This window comes from Zonotrichia albicollis, chromosome 28, assembly GCF_047830755.1.
Source record: "Zonotrichia albicollis isolate bZonAlb1 chromosome 28, bZonAlb1.hap1, whole genome shotgun sequence".
NCBI classification, from domain to species: domain Eukaryota; kingdom Metazoa; phylum Chordata; class Aves; order Passeriformes; family Passerellidae; genus Zonotrichia; species Zonotrichia albicollis.
Window position 1 is genome coordinate 4474316 of NC_133846.1, and position 21603 is coordinate 4495918.

Here is a 21603-nt window from a genome sequence, read left to right on the forward strand (position 1 = left end):
AGGTTTTCCCAGCCCTCCAAATCCACCTGGAAGGGTTTTCCAGGAGTTCCACAGGGATTTGGGAAATTCCAAGGGGCATTTCCCTGCCCGCCCTACAGTACAGGGGGCTGCAAACCAACCCAAACCCTTCTCCAGGGCATGGGCACAAAATCCCCCAGGAAAGGTTTTCCCGGCTCTCCAAATCCACATGAAAGGGTTTTCCCAGCCCTCCAAATCCACCTGGAAGGGTTTTCCCAGCCCTCCAAACCCACCTGGAAGGGCTTTTCCAGGAGTTCCACAGGGATTTGGGAAATTCCAAGGGGCATTTCCCTACCAGCCCCACAGCACAGGGGGCTGCAAACCAGCCCCTTCTCCAGGGCATGGGCACAAAATCCCCCTGGAAAGGGCTTTCCCAGCTCTCCAAATCCACATGGAAGGGCTTTCCCAGCCCACCCGGAGCTCCTCAGCAGTTTCCACAGGATGCTAACGGGATCTGGAAAAAATAAATGAGAATTTCCTCCCATGACCCAGCTCCGATTTTTCCTTTTGCTGTTGGACAATCCTGGAGGGGCCGGTGCAGCGGAGCCCCCCCGACCCCGGGGACGCTCCAAAGCAAAGCCCGGCTTTCGTGAGGCCAAAGCCGAGCCCAGCTCGCGTTAGGCGCCTGCGGAAGGGCTCTGCCGAGGGGGGCGGGCAGGGACTCGATGCCATTGAAGCGCTGCCAATTAAATCAGGTCACTCCGAGCGCTCTGCGAGCTCCGCTCGGCGTGTGCGCGGCCCCGCTCCAGCCCTGATCCAGACCCCAGCCCTGCTCCAGACTCAAATTCCAGCCCCAAATTCCAACCCTGCTCCAGCCCCAAATTCCAACCCTGCTCCAGACCCAAATTCCAGCCCCGAGTTCCAACCCTGACCCAGCCGCCAGCCCCGCTCCCACCCCAAATTCCAACCCTGATCCAGCCGCCAGCCCCGAATTCCAGCCCCGAGCTCCAGCCCCGAGTTCCAGCTCTGATCCAGCCCCGAGTTCCAGTTCTGATCCAGCCCCCAGCCCCACTCAGCCCCGAATTCCAGCCCCAAATTCCAGCCCTGATCCAGCCCCCAGCCCCACTCAGCCCCGAATTCCAGCCCCGAGCTCCAGCCCCGAGTTCCAGTTCTGATCCAGCCCCCAGCCCCACTCAGCCCCAAATTCCAGCCCCGAGCTCCAGCCCCGAGCTCCAGCCCTGATCCAGCCCCAAATTCCAACCCTGATCCAGCCCCAAATTCCAGTCCTGAGCTCCAGCCCCGAGTTCCAACCCTGATCCAGACCCCAACCCAGCTTCAGCCTCGCTCCAGCCCCGAATTCCTATCCTGATCAAACCCCCAGCCCTGCTCCAGCCTCGAATTCCAGCCCTGAGCTCCAGCCCCGAGTTCCAATCCTGATCCAGCCCCCAGCCCCACTCCAGACCCAAATTCCGAGTTCCAGCCCTGATTCAGCCCCAGCCCCGAGCTCCGGCCCCGTTCCTGTCCCAGCCCCGTTCCAGTCCCACTCCAGCCCCAAATTCCAGCCCCGAGTTCCAACCCTAATCCAGCCCCCAACCCCTCTCCAGCCCCGGGCTGGAGCCAAGCCCCGGCTCCGCTCTCCAAACCGAGCATGGAACGGGCACTCGATGGCCGCTGTCACCTCCCCGCTCCCGGGGCCCTCTGTCCCTCCCCGGGGCTGGGAAAGGCTTTTCTGGGATGCAAAAATAAATCTGGGGGTGCTCTGCTGCCCGCACCCCAAATCCTGCCCTTGTCCCAGCCCCACAGCTGCCGGTGGCAGGTCCTTGTCCCCGTGTCACGGTGGGTGGGGTCTGTGTCACCCCTCTGGGTAACACAGCTGGGGTGACAAGGGCAAAATGCAGATTTTCCCCAGTTTTTTCCCAAGGTTAAGATTTCCCTGAAAATCGCTTTTTGGGGAAAACGAGCCCGTGGCAGCGCGCCCTGCTTGGGGACAGAGCCGGGGAACCTGCGGGGTGGCCGCGCTGTCCCCTCGAGGAGGGACAAGGGGCTGGCGGGGTCATCTTTGGAAACGCCGAGAAATCTCGGTGGGCAGGAGGAGATTTGGGACACAAATCCCAAATCTGGGACACAAATCCCAAATCCACCGAGTGTCCCCTTTCCCTCGCACCCACCCCCTCAAACCCCGGAGCTGGGCGACCCCCGTGTGCGGGGATGCGGGCGGCGGTGGCGCAGCGGGAGCGCTGCGGATGCCGAGGGCCGGCTGAGCATCCTCGGGAGAGCCTTCATCCCTCGGCATCATCCCTCGGGAGAGCCTTCATCCCTCGGCATCATCCCCCGGGAGAGGCCGGAGCCGCAGGGGTTAAGGCAGGAGCTGCCTGGGGTGGGTGGCACGCCGTGGCGACAAGGCTGGAGTGAGGAGGAGGAGGAGGAGGAGGATTGGGGAGGGAGGGGAGAAGGAGGAGAGGGAGGAGGAGGAGGAGGAGGGGGAGCGGGGACTGTGCGGCTGCGAAGGCGCCGGGCGAGCGGAGGGTGAGGAGCTCTCCCCGCCGCCTCCAGCCCCGAGGGTCAGCGCGGCCGGAGGGTCCTGCTGGCCCTGTCGCCGTCCTCAGCGACAAGGACAGACCCCGCCAGCGGTGACAGCTCCGCAGCCAGCCGGCCTTTTGTCTGCCAGATGTGCGGGCAGCTGTGGCGGGGGCTGGCAGGCGGTGACAGCGGCGCCGGGGGACGGGGACAGGCTCGGAGGGTGAGTTGGGGGCCACCGCTGTGGTTTGGGGGTTTTGGGGCCGGGGGTGACTTTGGGGGGGCTCCTGCGCTCTGCAGCAGCGAGCCGGCGCCTCCAGCTCTCGCTCGGGGTTGTTTTTTTGCCATTTCAGAGCTTTGCTTTCCCTGCTCGATGCTGGGTTTGAGGAGAAATGGTGCGTTTGGAAATAAACGGGGTGGGGGAAAAAAAAAAGAAAAAAACAGGGAATGGATGGAGAGCGGCGCTCCGGGAGGGGATGAAGGGACGGCAGGAAGGCAGGGATGGCTCCCAGGTACCGCGGGGTGGGAGCTGCATTCCCGCTCCTGGAAACTCCTCCGGGATCCGGCGGATCCTCGGCCCGGCGCGGGCGGTGAGGCGGCGGGGCCGGGGGTGATGCGCTGGTCACGGAGCCGCCGGCGGGGCCGGGATCCAGGGATGCTGCCAGGATGCGATCCGGGCGGGAGCGGCGCTTCCCGGGCGTTAACCCCTCGGTGCCCGAGCGACGCGGAAAATGTGCCGGGAGGGACGTTGGGGGTGAAAGAGAGGAACAACGCGGTCCTTGGGGCTCCTGGCGAACCCTCCTCCATCTGGGGACAGCCGGTGATGGCAAAGGACGCGTCGGGAACAGTCATTTTGGTGTCATTTTGGTGTCATTTTAATGTCATTTTCCTGCTTTCTGTGCCGGTGCCGTGTTTACCTTCCCCCGCTGCCCAGCCCTGCCCCTCCCTGCCGCGGCTGCACCCGCCCGCAGTGCCCGGGTCCCTGTGCCAGCGCCCAGCCCTGCCGGGGTCCCTGTGCCAGCCCTGCCCGGGGCCGTGCCCAGCCCAGCCCTGCCGGGGTCCCTGTGCCAGCCCTGCCCGGGTCCCTGTGCCAGCGCCCAGCCCTGCCCGGGGTCCCTGTGCCAGCCCTGCCCGGGTCCCTGTGCCAGCGCCCAGCCCTGCCGGGGTCCCTGTGCCAGCCCTGCCCGGGGCCGTGCCCAGCCCAGCCCTGCCCGGGTCCCTGTGCCAGCCCTGCCGGGGTCCCTGTGCCAGCCCTGCCCGGGGCCGTGCCCAGCCCAGCCCTGCCGGGGTCCCTGTGCCAGCCCTGCCCGGAGAGCCCCGGGCTGATCCCCGGGAGCCGCTCCAGGAAAGGGCTCGGGGCCGGCAGGGACCCCGCGCTCCGTGTGTGGCTGATCCAGCTCTGCCCTCGCCTCTCCCGGCGCTCAGCCCGGCCCGGGTTTCTCCCGGAGCCTGGAGAAAGGGATTGGAGCGCCCTGGAGGAGCGGGAGAAGCCCTGGACACGCAGGGCCGGAGCCGCCGGGAGCGGCGTTCCCGGGGATGCTGTGGCTGGAGCTGCAGGTGGGCGCTGCCGTCGGGATCCGCTCCCTCCAGCCGGGATGTGCCGGGGCTGTGGCAGCTCCGGAGGGACGCGCGGGTGTCACCTCTGTCCCCTCCGGTGTCCCCTGTGTGTCCCCTCCTGTGTCCCCTCCCTGTCCCCTGTGTGTCCCCTCCCTGTCCCCTCCGCGCTGGTGCCAAGCCAGGTCCCAGCCCTGCCTTTCCCGGGCAGAGCCCCTGGAGAAGCCGGGGTGGGAATGGCTCATCCCGGCCTCCCTCATCCCGAGCCTGCGGTGGCTCCGGACGCGATTCCCCGTCCTGGGGATTGTCCTGGGATGTCGCTCAGGTCACTCCAGGGACACGGGGCAGCATCTCCCGGCTCCAGCCCTGGCTCGCTGTGCCGGAGGATCCCGATCCCGCCCTGCTGAGGCTTTTCCTGGCGTTCCCGGCTCTCTGTGTCCCCTCTGAGGGCAGCAGGAGTGGCTTTGTCACCTGCTGGCACCGCTGGAAGTGGCAGAGCAGGATCGGGATCTGAGGGCTCTGCTCCTCGGCCACTCCCAACCCTTTTCTTTGGCTGGGATCTCCCTTCCCATTCCCAACCCTTTTATTTGGCTGGGATCTCCCTTCCCATTCCCAACCCTTTTATTTGGCTGGGATCTCCCTTCCCACTCCCAACCCTTTTATTTAGATGGGATCTCCCTTCCCATTCCCAACCCTTTTCTTTGGAAGGGATCTCCCTTTCCAATCCCAACCTTTCTCTTTGGCTGGCATCTCTCTTCTCATTCCCATTCCCATTCCCATTCCCATTCCCATTCCCATTCCCATTCCCATTCCCATTCCCATTCCCAGTCCTTCCCTTCCCTTTGGATGGGATCTCTCTTCTCATCCCAGAGGAAAATCGGGAGCTGAGCCCAGAGCCCTGGCAGAGCCCTTGGGATCCCTCTGGCACAGGGAAAAGGGCCGGGAATTCTGCAGGATCCCAATCCAAGCCCATCCCAACCCCATCCAAGCCCATCCCGACCCCAATCCAAGCCCATCCCGACCCCATCCAAGCCCATCCCGACCCCAATCCAAGCCCATCCCGACCCCATCCAGCCTCAGCGGGGCTGCAGGAATTCCCTTTTCCCAAAACCGCCGGTATTGAGCTGGAATCGCCCCCTCGGGGGTTCAGAGGAGTCGTTCCCATTCCCATTCCCATGGAATCTCGGATTCCCGCGGAATTCCGATGTCAATTCCAGAGCCCTCCCGCCGCCCTGCCCAGCCACGGCTCCTTCTCCTGAAGCCCAGGGATCATCTCACTCCTGCTTTCAGCTGGAAAAACACTTCCCTGCCGTTCTGGGATGTGATCCTGGATTTCCTGGCTAGGACAGGGATCGGGGGGATGCTGGGAATGCCCAGAGCCGGTGCAGGGGAGGTTGGGAATTCCACCCCAAACACGAGGCTCTGCCCCTTCATTCCCAAATTTCCTCCTGGATCACCCTGGTCATTCATTAACGCCTCTTCCCTTCCCTGGGAGATTCCATGGAATGACATTCCCGATGTCCCAAAAGGACACAAAAATTCATCACCACCCTCTCTTTTGTTCCCAAATCCCTTTTCCAGGACATGAAGGAGCTGTTCCTGCTGTTCCAAATCCCAAGGTTCCAGCCCCTGGAATGAGGGCTGCCATCTCTCCCTCCCCCATGATTTTATGGGATTATTCCCAAGGGAATAATTCCCAGCTTGGAAAGGAGAATCCCAATCCCAGCTTCTGCTTCCCACCAGGGCACCGGGATAAGCAGGAAAATGGGATGAGTCCAAAATTCCTGAAATTTAGGGGAGTTCCCTGTGGATAAAACCCCGCACTGGGATTTTGGGGTGGAATTTTGGGATCGGGATCGCCGCTCCTGAGTCGGGGGATAAACCTGGATAAACCTGGAAATTTCCAGCATCCATTTATCCAGGACTCAGGCAGCCTCTGGAATTCCCAGCAGCATTCCGGGCCATCCATTTATTTATGGAAGGCTTTGGAAAATGCGGATCCAGCAGCTGAATTTTAGGATTTTTTTTGGGAAAATCACCACCTGTCCCCTCTCCATCCAGCCAGGACTTGTTGGGGATCATTCCCATGAAAATTCCCACAGATTCCCTTCCAAATGCTGGCAGTGGGAGCTGTTTGCAAACACTCGGGAAAAGCAGGAATTGTGCGGCGGCTCCGTTTGGAGCGCGATCCCGGGGAACAAATAAAAATGGGAAAAATTGGGATCCGTTCCCAGACAATTCACAAAGGCCTTAATTGGGACTGAAGTCTGGGGCTCCTCTCACCCAGACTGGATCCATAAATTATTCGGGAATAAATTATTTGGGATAAATTATTCGGGATGGGTTATTCACCAGCTCTGCTTGGAATTAAGGCCGGGTTTTCCCCTCCAGGAATGATCCTGGATTTTCCTGAGCCTCTCCAGGCTCCAGAGCCTCCCAATCTCTGTTAAAAATCCCATTTTTAGTGGAATTTATAACAATCCTAACAAAAATAATCAATCCCAGGTGAAATTTGAGGATTGGTGCTTTGTTCTTCCCAGTGGCTGAAAAAGGAGAATCCAGACTGGGAAAAAAATTGGGTTTTTTGGGGAAGAGAGAGGCTTTAATAAGGAATTTTAAATGAGGAATTTGGAATCAGCAGGAAAAGGGGTTTTGCATCTCAGCCATCTTTTCCCAAAGGATCAGAGCAGCCAGCTCCAGATCTTTTTTAGGAAGGAAAAGCAGCAGCTTTGCTTCCCTGATTCCCAGCAGGACCTTTGGGAATAACAACGGGGGAAAAGCATTAAAAATACAAATTCTACCTGGAAAAAAAAAAAAGGGGGATTTTTCCAATTTATGATCCTTGAAAAAAATGCAATTTGGTTTGTGCCATGAGAAGCTTTTCCAAAGCTTTTCCATCGTTTGGTTGTCGACCTTTCCAGGATGATCCTTAAATTTCAAGGAATATTTTGGCTGCTCCAAGCGGCGTTTGACGCCTCATCCAAGCCTCTCCCTCGCCTTGAAATCCCAAAAAAAAAGAAAAAATGGAAATGGGGTGAAAGCTTTGATCCCAATTTGCAAATTGCTGCAGAGTGGAGTTTTTTCCCGGGAATGTTTGGATTCCTATGGAAAATTTTGAGCTTGGTCCCGTTTCTGAGTCACTTTTCCCAACTCCCACGAGCTCCCGGGATTGGTTGTCCCAATCCTGGCTCTGGGGAGCTCCGGCATTCCTGAATTCCTGGAGTTTGGTGGGATTCATCCCTCTGGAAGCAGCCAGGGTCAGTCCTTCAGAATTCCAGGTCCCTGAATTTCCATCCACGCTGGAATTCCCTTTCCATGGAATTCTTGTTTAAAAAAAAAAAAAAAAAAAAAAAAAAAAAAAGGGATTTCCGGGGCATTTTCCAGCTGTTTTTATGGCTCTTTAATAATTCCTTGGCTCCTTTTTTTTCCCCAGTAAAATCCTCTTGGGCAGGGTTGTCCTCCCTGGCTTGGCCATGGATTTTCCCAATTTTCCTGGAATTCCCAAAAAGCTGAAAAGATGGGAGAGCGGGAATTTCTCCTGCTGTGCTCACACTCGTGTTGGGAAATGGATTTGGGACATGGACTTGGGAAATGGATTGGGAGATGGATTTGGGAAATGGGTTTGGAAATGGATTTGGGAAATGGATTTGGGGAATGGATTTGGGAGATGGATTTGGGAAATGGTTTTGGGAATGGATTTGGGGAATGGATTTGGGAGATGGATTTGGGGAATGGATTTGGGAAATGGGTTTGGGAATGGATTTGGGAGATGGATTTGGGAAATGGGTTTGGGAAATGGGTTTGGAAATGGATTTGGGGAATGGATTTGGGAGATGGATTTGGGAAATGGATTTGGGAGAGGGATTTGGGAGATGGATTTGGGGAATGGATTTGGGAAATGGGTTTGGAAATGGATTTGGGGAATGGATTTGGGAGATGGATTTGGGAAATGGGTTTGGAAATGGATTTGGGAATGGATTTGGGAGATGGATTTGGAAATGGATTTGAGAAATGGTTTTGGGAGATGGATTTGGTTCCATCAGCAGCCCTCGAGGTCTCTTGGGACAGGGATCAGTTTTTCCTGCTGCATTTTCCAGGTTTTCCCATTTCCTGCTGCAGAACCCCTGGAAACGGAGGGATTTTTCCATGGGAATGAGGGGGATGAGCAGCTGGGATGTTCCTTGGCTCTCCAAATCTTTTCCTTCCTGCTCCAGAGCCATTCCAGCTCCAGCGGTGTTTGAGCTCATCCCAGTTTTTCCCCCATGGATAAATCCCCTTTTCCCTCCTCTCCCAGCTCTCAGCGGGACGATTTCATCCCAGACAAGCTGGAAACGGAATTTACCGGGAATCAGGGCGGGATTTTCCACCCGGTGGGCGCAGCATCCACATCCCGCTGGAAAATCCCTCTCGGGGAGCGCCGGGAGCGGCTCAGCCCCCGAAATTCCATAAAAGCAGCGCGGCTCCATCCATTCCCGGCTCCCCGAGCCTTTCCAGGGGGATTCGCCTCCATCCCACGGATCCGCTCCGCGCCCGCGGAGGGGGCGAGGCGGCCCCGCAGCCGCGCCTGCCAGTTGCCATGGCAACCGGAGGTTTTCCTTAGGATTCCTAATGACTCCTTGGCATCCGCGGCTTCTCCCGGGGATGCTGGGGGTTGTTCCCTTTCCTTGGCGGGGCTGGATCCGCTGGAAAAGCCTGGATTTGATCTTTTCCCAGATTTTTTTATTTTTTTTTTTACTGCTGGAGCTCCCCTCCTTTCCACCCCGACCTGCAGCCAGCGATTCCAGACTTGGAATTTGTTGGGAATTGGGAGCTGGGGCACCTTGGGTTGTCCCCTGGCAGCAGGACCTCGTGTCGTTGTGGAATTCCAGAGTCCTGATGGAATTCTAGAATCCTTGTGGAATTCCAGAGTCTTTGCGGAATTCCAGAATCCTGATAAGAATTCCAAAGTCCTAGTGGAATTCCAAAGTCCTGATGGAATTCCAGAGTCCTGATAAGAATCCCAGAGTCCTTGGGGAATTTCAAAGTCCTGATGGAATTCTAGAATCCTTGTGGAATTCTAGAATCCTTGTGGAAATCCAGAATCTTGACGGAATTCCAGAATCCTGATAAAAATTCCAGAGTCCTGATGGAATTCCAGAATCCTGATGGAATTCTAGAATCCCTGTGGAATTCCAGAGTCCTGATGGAATTCCAGAATGCTTGTGGAATTCCAGAGTCTTTGCGGAATTCCAGAATCCTGATAAGAATTCCAAAGTCCTAGTGGAATTCCAAAGTCCTGATGGAATTCCAGAGTCCTGATAAGAATTCCAGAGTCCTTGGGGAATTTCAAAGTCCTGATGGAATTCTAGAATCCTTGTGGAAATCCAGAATCTTGACGGAATTCCAGAATCCTGATGGAATTCTAGAACCCCTGTGGAATTCCAGAATCCTGATGGAATTCTAGAATCCTTGTGGAATTCCAGAATCCTGATGGAATTCCAGAATCCTTGTGGAATTCCAGAGTCTTTGTGCAATTCCAGAGTCTTTGTGCAATTGTAGAATCCTTGTGGAATTCCAGAATCCTGATGGAATTCCAGAGTCTTTGTGGAATTCCAGAATCCTGATAAGAATTCCAGAGTCCTAGTGGAATTCTAGAATCCTGATGGAATTCTAGAATCCCTGTGGAATTCCAAAGTCCTGATGGAATTCCAGAGTCCTGATAAGAATTCCAAAGTCCTAGTGGAATTCCAGAATCCTAATGGAATTCCAGAGTCCTTGTGGAATTCCAGAATTGTTGTGGAATTCCAGAGTCTTTGTGGAATTCCAGAGTCCTGATGGAATTCCAGAATCCTTGTGGAATTCCAGAGTCCTGATGGAATTTCAGAATTGTTGTGGAATTCCAGAGTCTTTGTGGAATTCCAGAGTCCTGATGGAATTCCAGAGTCCTAGTGGAATTCTAGCATCCTTGTGGAATTCCAGAGTCTTTGTGGAATTCCAGAGTCTTTGTGCAATTCTAGAATCCTTGTGGAATTCCAGAATCCTGATGGAATTCCAGAATCCTGATGGAATTCCAGAGTCCTATCGGAATTCCAGAGTCCTTGTGGAATTCCAAAGTCCTGATGGAATTCTAGAATCCTTGTGGAATTCCAGAGTCTTTGTGGAATTCCAGAATCCTGATAAGAATTCCAGAATCCTAGTGGAATTCCAGAGTCCTGGTGGAATTCCAGAGTCCTGATGGAATTCCAGAGTCTTTGTGGAATTCCAGAATCCTTGTGGAATTCCAGAGTCTCTGTGCAATTCCAGAGTCTTTGTGCAATTCTAGAATCCTTGTGGAATTCCAGAGTCTTTGTGGAATTCCAGAGTCCTTGTGGAATTCCAGAGTCCTGAGGGAATTCCAAAGTCCTGATGGAATTCCAGAATCCTGATAAAAATTCCAGAGTCCTAGTGGAATTCTAGAATCCTTGTGGAATTCCAGAGTCCTGATGGAATTTCAGAATCGTTGTGGAATTCCAGAGTCTTTGTGGAATTCCAGAATCCTTGTGGAATTCCAGAGTCCTGACATTCCCTGGAACTCAAACCCTTTGGCATTCCCTGGAGCTCAAATCCTTAGACATTCCCAGGAATTCAAACCCTTTGGCATTCCCTGGAGCTCAAATCCTTTGACATTCCCAGGAACTCAAACCCTTTGACATTCCCAGGAACTCAAATCCTTAGACATTCCCAGGAATTCAAACCCTTTGACATTCCCAGGAATTCAAATCCTTTGACATTCCCAGGAATTCAAATCCTTTGGCATTCCCAGGAATTCAAATCCTTTGACATTCCCAGACATTCCTGTCCTTGGAGGGGGAAGGGAAAAGGGGGAGGTTTGGGGGGAGCTGCTCTGCAAACGAGGCGGCGTTAATGAGGAATTAATTAATTATCGATCGCTCCCCATCCGCTGGGAAGGTCACAGGGAATGACACAGCTGTGCCCTGCTTGGAGCAGCGCTCCAAAATTCCAAATTTATGGAATTCTGGGGGGGCTGAGCCCTTCCCTGGGCTCCTACAGAGGGATTTTCCAGCGGATCCTGAGCATTCCCACTGCACCCACGGGATGGAAAAGCCCGGCCTGATCCTGGCAAAATCCCACAGCTCCTTTAGGGAATGGGATGGGATGGGATGGGATGGGATGGGATGGGATGGGATGGGATGGGATGGGATGGGATGGGATGGAATGGGATCCATGGGATGGGATCCATGGGATGGGATGGGATGGGATGGGATGGGATGGAATGGGATCCATGGGATGGGATGGGATCCATAGGATGGGATCCATGGGATGGGATGGGACGGGATGGGATCCATGGGATGGGATGGGATCCATGGAATGGGATGGGATGGGATCCATGGGATGGGATCAATGGGATGGGATGGGATCCATGGGATGGGATGGGATGGGATGGGATGGGATGGGATGGGATGGGATGGGATGGGATGGGATGGGATGGAATGGGATCCATGGGATGGGATCCATGGGATGGGATGGGATGGGATGGGATGGGATGGAATGGGATCCATGGGATGGGATGGGATCCATAGGATGGGATCCATGGGATGGGATGGGACGGGATGGGATCCATGGGATGGGATGGGATCCATGGAATGGGATCCATGGGATGGGGCAGGATGGGATGGGATCCATGGGATGGAATGGAATGGGATGGGATGGGATCCATGGGATGGGATGGGATCCATGGGATGGGATGGGATGGGATGGGATGGGATGGGATGGGATGGGATGGGATGGGATGGGATGGGATGGGATGGGATGGGATGGGATGGGATCCATGGGATGGGATGGGATCCATAGGATGGGATGGGATGGGATGGGATCCATGGGATGGGATGGGATGGGATGGGATGGGATGGGATCCATGGGATGGGATGGGATGGGATCCATGGGATGGGATGGGATGGGATGGGATCCATAGGATGGAATGGGATGGGATGGGATGGGATCCATGGGATGGGATGGAATGGGATGGGATGGGATGGGATCCATGGGATGGGATGGGATGGGATGGGATGGGATGGGATCCATGGGATGGGATGGGATGGGATGGGATGGGATCCATGGGATGGGATCCATGGGTTCCATGGGATGGGGCAGGAATGCTGGGGGCTCCCAGCTCCCCACAGTTCCCAGTGCAGGGATTGGAGCAGCGCTGATCACAGAATTCCCCAAAATCCGGAAGCCAATTCCACTTGGAAGCTTTCCCTGGAACCCTGAGCGACGGCTCCCAGAGGCTGAAGGGCTCCAAATTATCCCTCGGGAAGGAGATCCAGGGGATGGCTCAGGAAAATCCAGACAGGAACAGCCGGGAAGGGCGCGGGGCAGGAGGGGAATATTTGGGATATTCTGGGAATGCACCTGTGACCTCCCTGCCTGGATAGGAAGGGGCTGGATGGGGAAATTCCATGGAATTCTGTGTGGGAGGAAATACGAGATAAGTCTCTGCAAATCACAAAAAAAAAAAAAAAAAAGAGGTGTCAGGGTGATAAATACCCAAAAATCACCTTTTTCCTCTTTCCCCACCTCCTTTCTTCCTGGAATGTTCTTATTTGCCGTTGGAAATGTGGGATTTGGGAGCGGGGATCCGCAGGAACAGCCGGAATTCAGCTCCTGCTGCAGCCCCGGAGCCGCTGCCAGGAGCTGGAGCTGCTCCCAAAAACGCAGAGAGCTGCAGCCAACGCGGCTCAGGGAGGGTGAAAAACCGGGATTTTCCACAGGGAAGGACAATCCAGCTGAAATTCCACCTCCAGGGGCAGGGCTCAGCCTTGGCTTTGTCCCCCCATGGAATTTGGGCAATTCCAAATGATCCAGGTTAACACCACGGCCTGAGGATCAGGGATAAAATGAGGTTGTCCCGGGGCTGAAAATCATGGATTTGAGGATTTCTGGTTGAAAATCATGGATTTGAGGCTTTCTGGATGAAAATAATGGATTTGAGGCTTTCTGGTTGAAAATCATGGATTTGAGGCTTGTCTGAAAATCACAGTTTTGAGGCTTCTTGTCTGAAAATAATGGATTTGAGGCTTCTTGTCTAAAAATCATGGATTTGAGGCTTTTTGGCTGAAAACCATGGATTTGAGGCTTGTCTGAAAATCATAGTTTTGAGGTTTCTTGTTTGAAAATAATGGAATTGAGGCTTTCTGGTTGAAAATCAGGAAAATCCTCCTGGTTGAAAATCATGGATTTGAGGCTTCTTGGTTGAAAATCAGGAAAATCCTCCTGGTTGAAAATCATGGAATTGAGGCTTCTTGTCTGAAAATCATGGATTTGAGGATTTCTGGTTGAAAATTATGGATTTGAGACTTCCTGGTTGAAAATCATGGATTTGAAGCTTCTGGGTTGAAAATCAGGAAAATCTTCCTGGTTGAAAATCATGGATTTGAGGCTTCTTGTCTGAAAATCCCTGGGGATTTATGAACTTTTGGAAAGGCCAAACTCCAAAAGCGGAATTTTGGAGAAGGGACCCCCCCAGCCCAGGGACCTGAGCATCTCCCAAGCTCCCTTGGGATGAGATAACCCCTGGATTATCTCATATCAAAGATTTCTCCCTGCCCCGTGTTGGGAAAACCGGGATAAAATCCAATTATGGGCAAAACCAGGGGAGCTGGGGAGGTTTTTCCTGGAAAACCAGGGTTGGAACCAGGCGCCTTTCCCAGGATTTTCCCCCCTCAGCAGGGATCACTCGCTGCTAAAGCTCTTCCTTTTCTCCCAGTTTGTTCTTTTCCATGAATTTTGGTCCCCAAATCCCAAATTTTTTCCACAAGTTCCCATCCCGCAGCTCACACAAACCCCTGGATTATCTCATATCAAAGATTTCTCCCTGCAACCCTGCCCTGTGCTGGGAAAAATGGGATAAAATCCAATTATGGGCAAAACCAGGGGAGCTGGGGAGGTTTTCCCTGGAAAACCAGGGTTGGAACCAGGCGCCTTTCCCAGGATTTTCCCCCTCAGCAGGGATCACTTGCTGCTAAAGCTCTTCCTTTTCTCCCAGTTTGTTCCTTTCCATGAATTTTGATCCCAACTATTCCCAAATCCCAAATTTTTCCACAAGTTCCCACCCCGTGACTCGCACAAACTCCTGGATTATCTCATATCAAAGATTTCTCCCTGCCCCATGTTGGGAAAAATGGGATAAAATCCAATTATGGGCAAAACCAGCGGAGCTGGGGAGGTTTTCCCTGGAAAACCAGGGTTGGAACCAGGCGCCTTTCCCAGGATTTTCCCCCCTCAGCAGGGATCACTCGCTGCTAAAGCTCTTCCTTTTCTCCCAGTTTGTTCTTTTCCATGAATTTTGGTCCCCAAATCCCAAATTTTTCCACAAGTTCTCATCCTGTGACTCGCACAAACTCCTGGATTATCTCATATCAAAGATTTCTCCCTGCCCCGGAGGGCAGGGAGAAAAAAATTTAATAAATAAATTTATTGGAATAAATAAATTTAATACATTTAATAAATTAAATTTAATAAATTTCTTGGAATAAATTTATTCCAATTTATTTATTGGAATAAAATCCAATTATGGGCAAAACCAGCGGAGCTGGGGAGCTTTTCCCTGGAAAACCAGGTGCCTTCTCCAGCGTTTCCTTCACACCTCAAAGAAAACAAATAAAACTCCTCCAAATTCCTTCGTAATATTTTTTTTTTTTTATGGAGAAAAGATTGGAGGGATATTCGACTTTTACAGACCCGCAAAGGCCGGAGAACTCAAAAGGAAAGGCGTGGATGCATCAGAGGGAAGCGGGAATCGATGGATCCATCCTTTCCTTTCACGCTGGTTCTGCAGCGGGGAAGGAGGGAAAAGAGCAGGGATCGATCCGGGAGGAGCTGATGTGGAATAAATGGAATAAACTCGGCTCTAAAGGAGCCCTTTGCAGGGAGAGCACGGCGGGGATAAAACTGAAACTTCGCTTTTTCCCACTCTTTTAATGTTTTTTTTGGTTGTTTTTTTGCCTGCTGGGTGAGAGGCTTTTAAGGGAAGAAAAGGTTGGATTGGGGTCGGGAGAGCTGGAGGAAATAATGGAATCAAAGGCTGGGCTGGGTTCAAAGCTATCCCAGATCCCCCAGAGCATTCCTGATGTTTGAGGGATGTTTCTCCCTAAGGAATATCCCATTGGAGGACTCCAAATGGGGCTGGAGCTGCTGCATGGGGGATTTGGAGCAGGGAGAAAAGCCCACAGGAAGATTATTCCCATTTTTTTCCCAATTATTCCCATGGAAAATTATTCCCAACTCTTGCAGCTCTGGCTCTGCTCAGCCACAGATCCAGGGGGGTCCTGGGCTGATTCCATGGGATAATTCCACCCAGATTCTCTGGGATGAGAGGGCACAGAAAATGCCATGGATATAAAATGGAATTTATGGGTTTGATTCGGGGATCCTGGGAAGATTCCATGGGATAATTCCACCCAGATTTTCTGGGATGGAAGGGCACAGTTCAATCACGGATATTAAGTGGAATTCATGGATTTGATTTGGGAAAATTCTATGGGATAATTCCACGGAGATTCTCTGGGATGGGAGGACACAGTTCAATCATGGATATAAAGCAGAATTCATGGATTTGTTTGGAGGGTCCTGGGCAGATCCTGTGCGATAATTCCACCCAGATTCTCTGGGATGGGAGGGCACAGAAAATGCCATGGATATAAAATGGAATTCATGGATTTGATTCAGGGATCCTGGGCAGATTCCATGGGATAATTCCATGTAGATTCTCTGGGATGAGAGGGCACAGTGAGTGCTATGGATATAAAATGGAATTCATGGATTTGATTTGGGAAGATTCTATGGGATAATTCCACGGAGATTCTCTGGGATGGAAGGACACAGTTCAATCATGGATATAAAGCAGAATTCATGGATTTGTTTGGAGGGTCCTGAGCAGATTCCATGTGATAATTCCATGTAGATTCTCTGGGATGAGAGGGCACAGAAAATGCCATGGATATAAAATGGAATTCATGGATTTGATTCAGGGATCCTGGGCAGATTCCATGGGATAATTCCATGTAGATTCTCTGGGATGAGAGGGCACAGTGAGTGCTATGGATACAAAATGGAATTCATGGATTTGATTTGGGAAGATTCTATGGGATAATTCCATGGAGATTCTCTGGGATGGGAGGACACAGGAAAATCATGGATATTAAGTGGAATTCATGGATTTGTTTGGAGGGTCCTGGGAAGATTCCATGGGATAATTCCACCCAGATTCTCTGGGATGGGAGGGCACAGAAAATGCCATGGATATAAAATGGAATTCATGGATTTGTTTGGAGGGTCCTGGGAAGATTCCATGGGATAATTCCACCCAGATCCTGTGGGATGGAAGGACACAGTTCAATCATGGATATTAAGTGGAATTCATGGATTTGTTTGGAGGGTTCTGGGCAGATTCCATGGGATAATTCCACCCAGATTCTCTGGGATGGGAGGGCACAGTGAGTGCCATGGATACAAAATGGAATTCATGGATTTGATTTGGGAAGATTCTATGGGATAATTCCACCCAGATTCTCTGGGATGGGAGGGCACAGAAAATGCCATGGATACAAAATGGAATTCATGGATTTGATTTGGGAAGATTCTATGGGATAATTCCACGGAGATTCTCTGGGATGGGAGGACACAGTTCAATCACGGATATTAAGTGGAATTCATGGATTTGTTTGGAGGGTCCTGGGCAGATTCCATGGGATAATTCCACCCAGATTTTCTGGGATGAGAGGGCACAGAAAATGCCATGGATATAAAATGGAATTCATGGATTTGTTTGGAGGGTCCTGGGAAGATTCCATGGGATAATTCCACCCAGATTTTCTGGGATGAGAAGGCACAGAAAATGCCGTGGATATAAAATGGAATTCATGGATTTGATTCGGGGATCCTGGGAAGATTCCATGGGATAATTCCGCCCAGATTTTCTGGGATGAGAGGGCACAGAAAATGCCGTGGATATAAAATGGAATTCATGGATTTGATTTGGGAAGATTCCATGGGATAATTCCACGGAGATTCTCTGGGATGGGAGGACACAGTTCAATCACGGATATTAAGTGGAATTCATGGATTTGTTTGGAGGGTCCTGAGCAGATTCCATGGGATAATTCCACCAGATTCTCTGGGATGAGAGGGCACAGAAAATGCCATGGATATAAAATGGAATTTATGGGTTTGATTCGGGGATCCTGGGAAGATTCCATGGGATAATTCCACCCAGATTCTCCGGGATGGGAGGGCACAGAAAATGCCGTGGATATAAAATGGAATTCATGGATTTGATTTGGGAAGATTCTATGGGATAATTCCACCCAGATTCTCTGGGATGGGAGGGCACAGTGAGTGCCATGGATACAAAACGGAATTCATGGATTTGCTGGGCAGTTTTGAGGGCACTGGGGCTCCTGGGGGTGCCATCCTCAGCTTTTTACCTCCCCAACCTGTCCCTTGTCCCTGCCCTTTGTTCCCCATGAGACCAAACCCTCCTCTAACCCAACTTTGCTGTTTTCCCAGGAATGACTTCGAGGAGAAGCCTGGAAGATGCAGCCAAGCACAGGAACAGCTCCTTTGGGGAGGAAGAGGAGGCCCAGCTCTGACTGAGGCACCCACAGCACTCTGAGCTCCCATTTCGGGGGCGCCAGGCAGGGCCCGACCCTTCCAGGGGCTCGCATGGAGCATCTCCCCCGACGGGCGCCGTCCCCACCTCGCTGTCACCGCTGTCACCTCCCCGTGGCCAGCTCTGGATGCTCCCTGTGACCTTCGGCCGCCCAAAATGAGAGGCCTCCAGCCCAGCTGCCTCCTCCTCCTCCTGCTGCTGCTGCTGTGCGTGGTGGTTGCCAGCGCCATGCCCACGGTGCCCTGGCGGGTGGCGTGCCCACCGCGCTGCGTGTGCCAGATCCGGCCCTGGTACACGCCCCGCTCCGCCTACCGCGAGGCGGCCACGGTGGATTGCAACGACCTCTTCATCACCTCGGTGCCCGCGGAGCTGCCCGAGGGCACGCAGACCCTGCTGCTGCAGAGCAACAACATCGCCAGGCTGGAGCAGGGCGAGCTGGGCTACCTGCGGAACCTGTCCGAGCTGGATCTGTCGCAGAACAGCTTCTCGGATGTTTGGGATTTCGGGCTCAGGAACATGCCCCAGCTGCTCAGCCTGCACCTGGAGGAGAATCAGCTCTCTCATCTGCCCGACAGCAGCTTCCCGGGCTTGGGGAACCTTCAGGAGCTCTACCTGAACCACAACCGGCTCCGCAGCATCGCCCCCCGCGCCTTCGCCGGCCTGGGCAGCCTCCTGCGGCTGCACCTCAACTCCAACCTGCTGAGGACGCTGGACGGCCGCTGGTTCCAGATGCTGCCCAGCCTGGAGATCCTCATGGTCGGGGGGAACAAGGTGGACGCCATCCTGGACATGAATTTCCGGCCCCTGGGCAACCTGAGGAGTTTGGTGCTGGCCGGGATGCAGCTGCGGGAGATCTCGGATTACGCCCTGGAAGGGCTGAGGAGCCTGGAGAGCCTGTCCTTCTACGACAACAAGCTGGCAGATGTCCCCAAGAGGGCCCTGCAGCAGGTGCCCGGCCTGAAATTCCTGGATCTGAACAAGAACCCGCTGCAGAGGGTCAAGCAGAGCGACTTCACCAACATGCTGCACCTCAAGGAGCTGGGCCTCAACAACATGGACGAGCTGGTGTCCATCGACCAGTTCGCCCTCATCAACCTCCCCGAGCTGACCAAGCTGGACGTCACCAACAACCCCAAGCTGTCCTTCATCCACCCCAAGGCCTTCCAGCACCTTCCGCAGCTGGAGACGCTGATGCTCAACAACAACGCCCTAAGTGCCTTGCACCGGCAGACGGTGGAGTCGCTGCCCAACCTGCAGGAGATCAGCATCCACGGCAACCCGCTGCGCTGCGACTGCGTCATCCGCTGGGTCAACAGCACCCGGCCCCGCGTGCGCTTCATCGAGCCGCAGTCCACGCTGTGCGCCGAGCCCCCCGACCTGCAGCGCCGCCACATCCGCGACGTGCCCTTCCGCGAGATGACGGAGCAGTGCCTGCCGCTCATCTCCGCCCGCAGCGTCCCGGCGCGCCTGGACGCCCGCGTGGGGGACAACGTGGCGCTGCACTGCCGGGCGCTGGCGGAGCCGGAGCCGGAGATTTACTGGGTGACGCCGGCCGGGGTGAAGCTGCTGCCGGCCGGGGACCACGGGAAGTTCAAGGTGCACGCGGAGGGCACGCTGGAGATCCGCGGCGTCGCGGCGGGCGAGGCCGGGCTCTACACGTGCGTGGCTCACAACCTGCTGGGCGCCGACACGCGCGGCGTCCGCCTGCTGGTCAACCGCTCCTTCCCGCTGGGCCAGGCCGAGCTGGAGCTGCTGGTGGTGGATGTCCAAGCCCACCACGTCCTGCTGGCCTGGCGGCCGTGCCTCAACGCCGTCTCCTCCAACCTCACGTGGGCCAGCTCGGCGCCGGGCGCGGCGCTGGGCTCGGCGCGGATCCCGGCGGGCACCCACAGCTTCAACGTCACCCGGCTGCGGCCCGACACCGAGTACCGCGCGTGTCTGCGCGTGGCCTTGCTGGCATCGCCGCTCAGGGTGGCCTGTGTGAGCGCCAGGACTAAAGAGGCCGGGCAGGGCACGCCGTGGGCACGGGGGACGCTGGTGACGGCGCTGCTGCTGTGCCTGCTGCTGCTGGCGCTGGCGGCGAGCGGCGGATGGCGGCGGGAATCGCTCGGCGGCGCCGTGCATGTGGTTTATCCGGTGCAGCCCGTGCGCGTGGTTTATCCTGCGCAGCCCGTGCGCGTGGTTTATCCCGTGCGCATGGTTTATCCCGTGCAGCCCAAGGGACACCTCCTGGCCGTGGAGGTGCAGGCGGCGCCCCTGGAGTGCTGAGGGAGGATGGATTTTGGGTTTTGGGGGGGTTCTGTGGGGTTTTGGGGTGGGTGGGGAGGGGGGAAAAAGGGTTTTTTACCAAAAAGACAGATGCTGGGGAAAAAAAAATTGGATTTTGTGGACGTGACCTTGAGGAGCCTCAGGAGCCATGGGAGAGGAGCCTCTGGTGGGGCTGGATTTGGCCGTGGATCCCAAAAAAGCCCTGCTGGGAAGATGGGAGGGGATGGAGAACGCTGTGGGGACAATGCCCCGAGTGGGTGAAGAGCCATAACAGGAACCCCAAACCTGCGTCCCCCCCAGCACCAGAGGTGTCACCTCCCTCGCCGGACAGTCCCTGCTTTGGAAATACAGAAAAACCCTAAAAACCCCTTAAAAAAAAAGAGGTTTCTTCCTTTGGGATCTGTGTGGGGTCTGGGGTTTCTTTATTGGGGTTTTTTTGGAGCCTTGGGATCGTCAGACAAAGCAGCCCCAATGTCACCTCCCTCGCTGGACAGTCCCTGCTTTGGAAATACAAAGAAAAACCTAAAAAAACCCAAAAAAAAGAGGTTTTTTTTTTTTTCCTTTGGGATCTGTGTGGGGTTTGGGGTTATTTTTTGGGTTTTTTGGAGTGTTGGGATCATCAAACCAAGTGTGACCCCCTGCTCTGTCACTGGGGGGAAGAAGGAAGGAAGGGAGGATTTGGGATAGAAGAATGGGAAATGGTGATGGTGACACTTCCCTGTGGGGCTGGATGGATCCTGGATCCCACAGGATCCCAAAATTTTTGTGGATAAAGGGAAAACCAGGGAAAAAAACCAAAAAACAAACTAACAAAAAAAAAAACAGGAAGAAAAGAGGGGAGGAAGAAGAAGGAACAAAACCTGGGAATGCTGAGATGCACTTGGAGGGGTCCAGGGGGCATCACTGGGATTTGGGGGAAAAATTTTGCCTGGAAATGGGAAAAAATTGCTTGGAAAGAGGGAAAAATCTGCCTGGAAAGAGGGAAAAAAAATCCTAAAAAAGGGGGAAAAGTCTGCCTGGAAAGGGGGAAAAAATCTGTCTGGAAAGAGAGAAAAATCTGCCTGGAAAGAGGAAAAAAATGTAGTTGAAAAGTGGAAAAATCTGCCTGAACAGGGGGAAAAATCTGCCTAGAAAGGGAAAAAAATTTCCTAAAAAGGGGAAAAAGTCTGCCTGGAAAGGAGGAGAAAAATCTGTCTGGAAAGAGGGAAAGAAATGTATTTGAAAAGGGGAAATATCTGCCTGAAAAGAGGGAAAAATTTTGCCTGGAAAGGGGAAAAAATTTCCTAAAAAGGGGGAAAAATCTGCCTGGAAAGCGGGAAAAAATTGCTTGGAAAGAGGGAAAAATTTTGCCTGGAAAGGGGAAAAAATTTCCTAAAAAGGGGGAAAAATCTGCCTGGAAAGGGGGAAAAAATCTGTCTGGAAAGGGAGAAAAATCTGCCTGGAAAGAGGAAAAAAATGTATTTGAAAAGTGGAAAAATCTGCCTGAAAAGAGGGAAAAATTTTGCCTGGAAATGGGAAAAAATCTGCCTGGAAATGGGAAAAAATTGCTTGGAAAGAGGGAAAAATCTGCTTGGAAAGAGGGAAAAATTTACCTGGAAAGAGGGAAAAATCTGCCTGGAAAGGGTGCAAATGGGGCTTTAAAGGAATTATTTTATCCC

The 21603-nt window shown here is 53.7% G+C and overlaps 1 protein-coding gene across 2 annotated transcripts; it reads left to right on the plus strand.

Annotated features, from left to right (window-relative positions):
- The first annotated feature begins 2186 nt into the window (after nucleotides 1–2186).
- On the plus strand, nucleotides 2187–21516 carry LRRN2 (leucine rich repeat neuronal 2). Of its 2 annotated transcripts, none has more exons than XM_074528401.1 (2): nucleotides 2187–2335; nucleotides 17575–21516. In XM_074528401.1, the coding sequence occupies exon 2, from the start codon at nucleotides 17834–17836 to the stop codon at nucleotides 19943–19945; it is 2112 nt and encodes a 703-aa protein (XP_074384502.1). In that variant the 5' UTR covers nucleotides 2187–2335; nucleotides 17575–17833; the 3' UTR covers nucleotides 19946–21516. The 2 variants fall into 2 exon arrangements, with proteins under 2 accessions (XP_074384502.1, XP_074384501.1); XM_074528400.1 differs by lacking the exon at nucleotides 2187–2335 and adding an exon at nucleotides 2407–2698.
- The last annotated feature ends 87 nt before the right edge of the window (nucleotides 21517–21603 follow it).

Excerpts from the sequence above, each read along its gene's own strand:
- LRRN2 (XM_074528401.1), top strand. The coding sequence starts at position 17,834 with ATGAGAGGCCTCCAGCCCAGCTGCCTCCTCCTCCTCCTGCTGCTGCTG.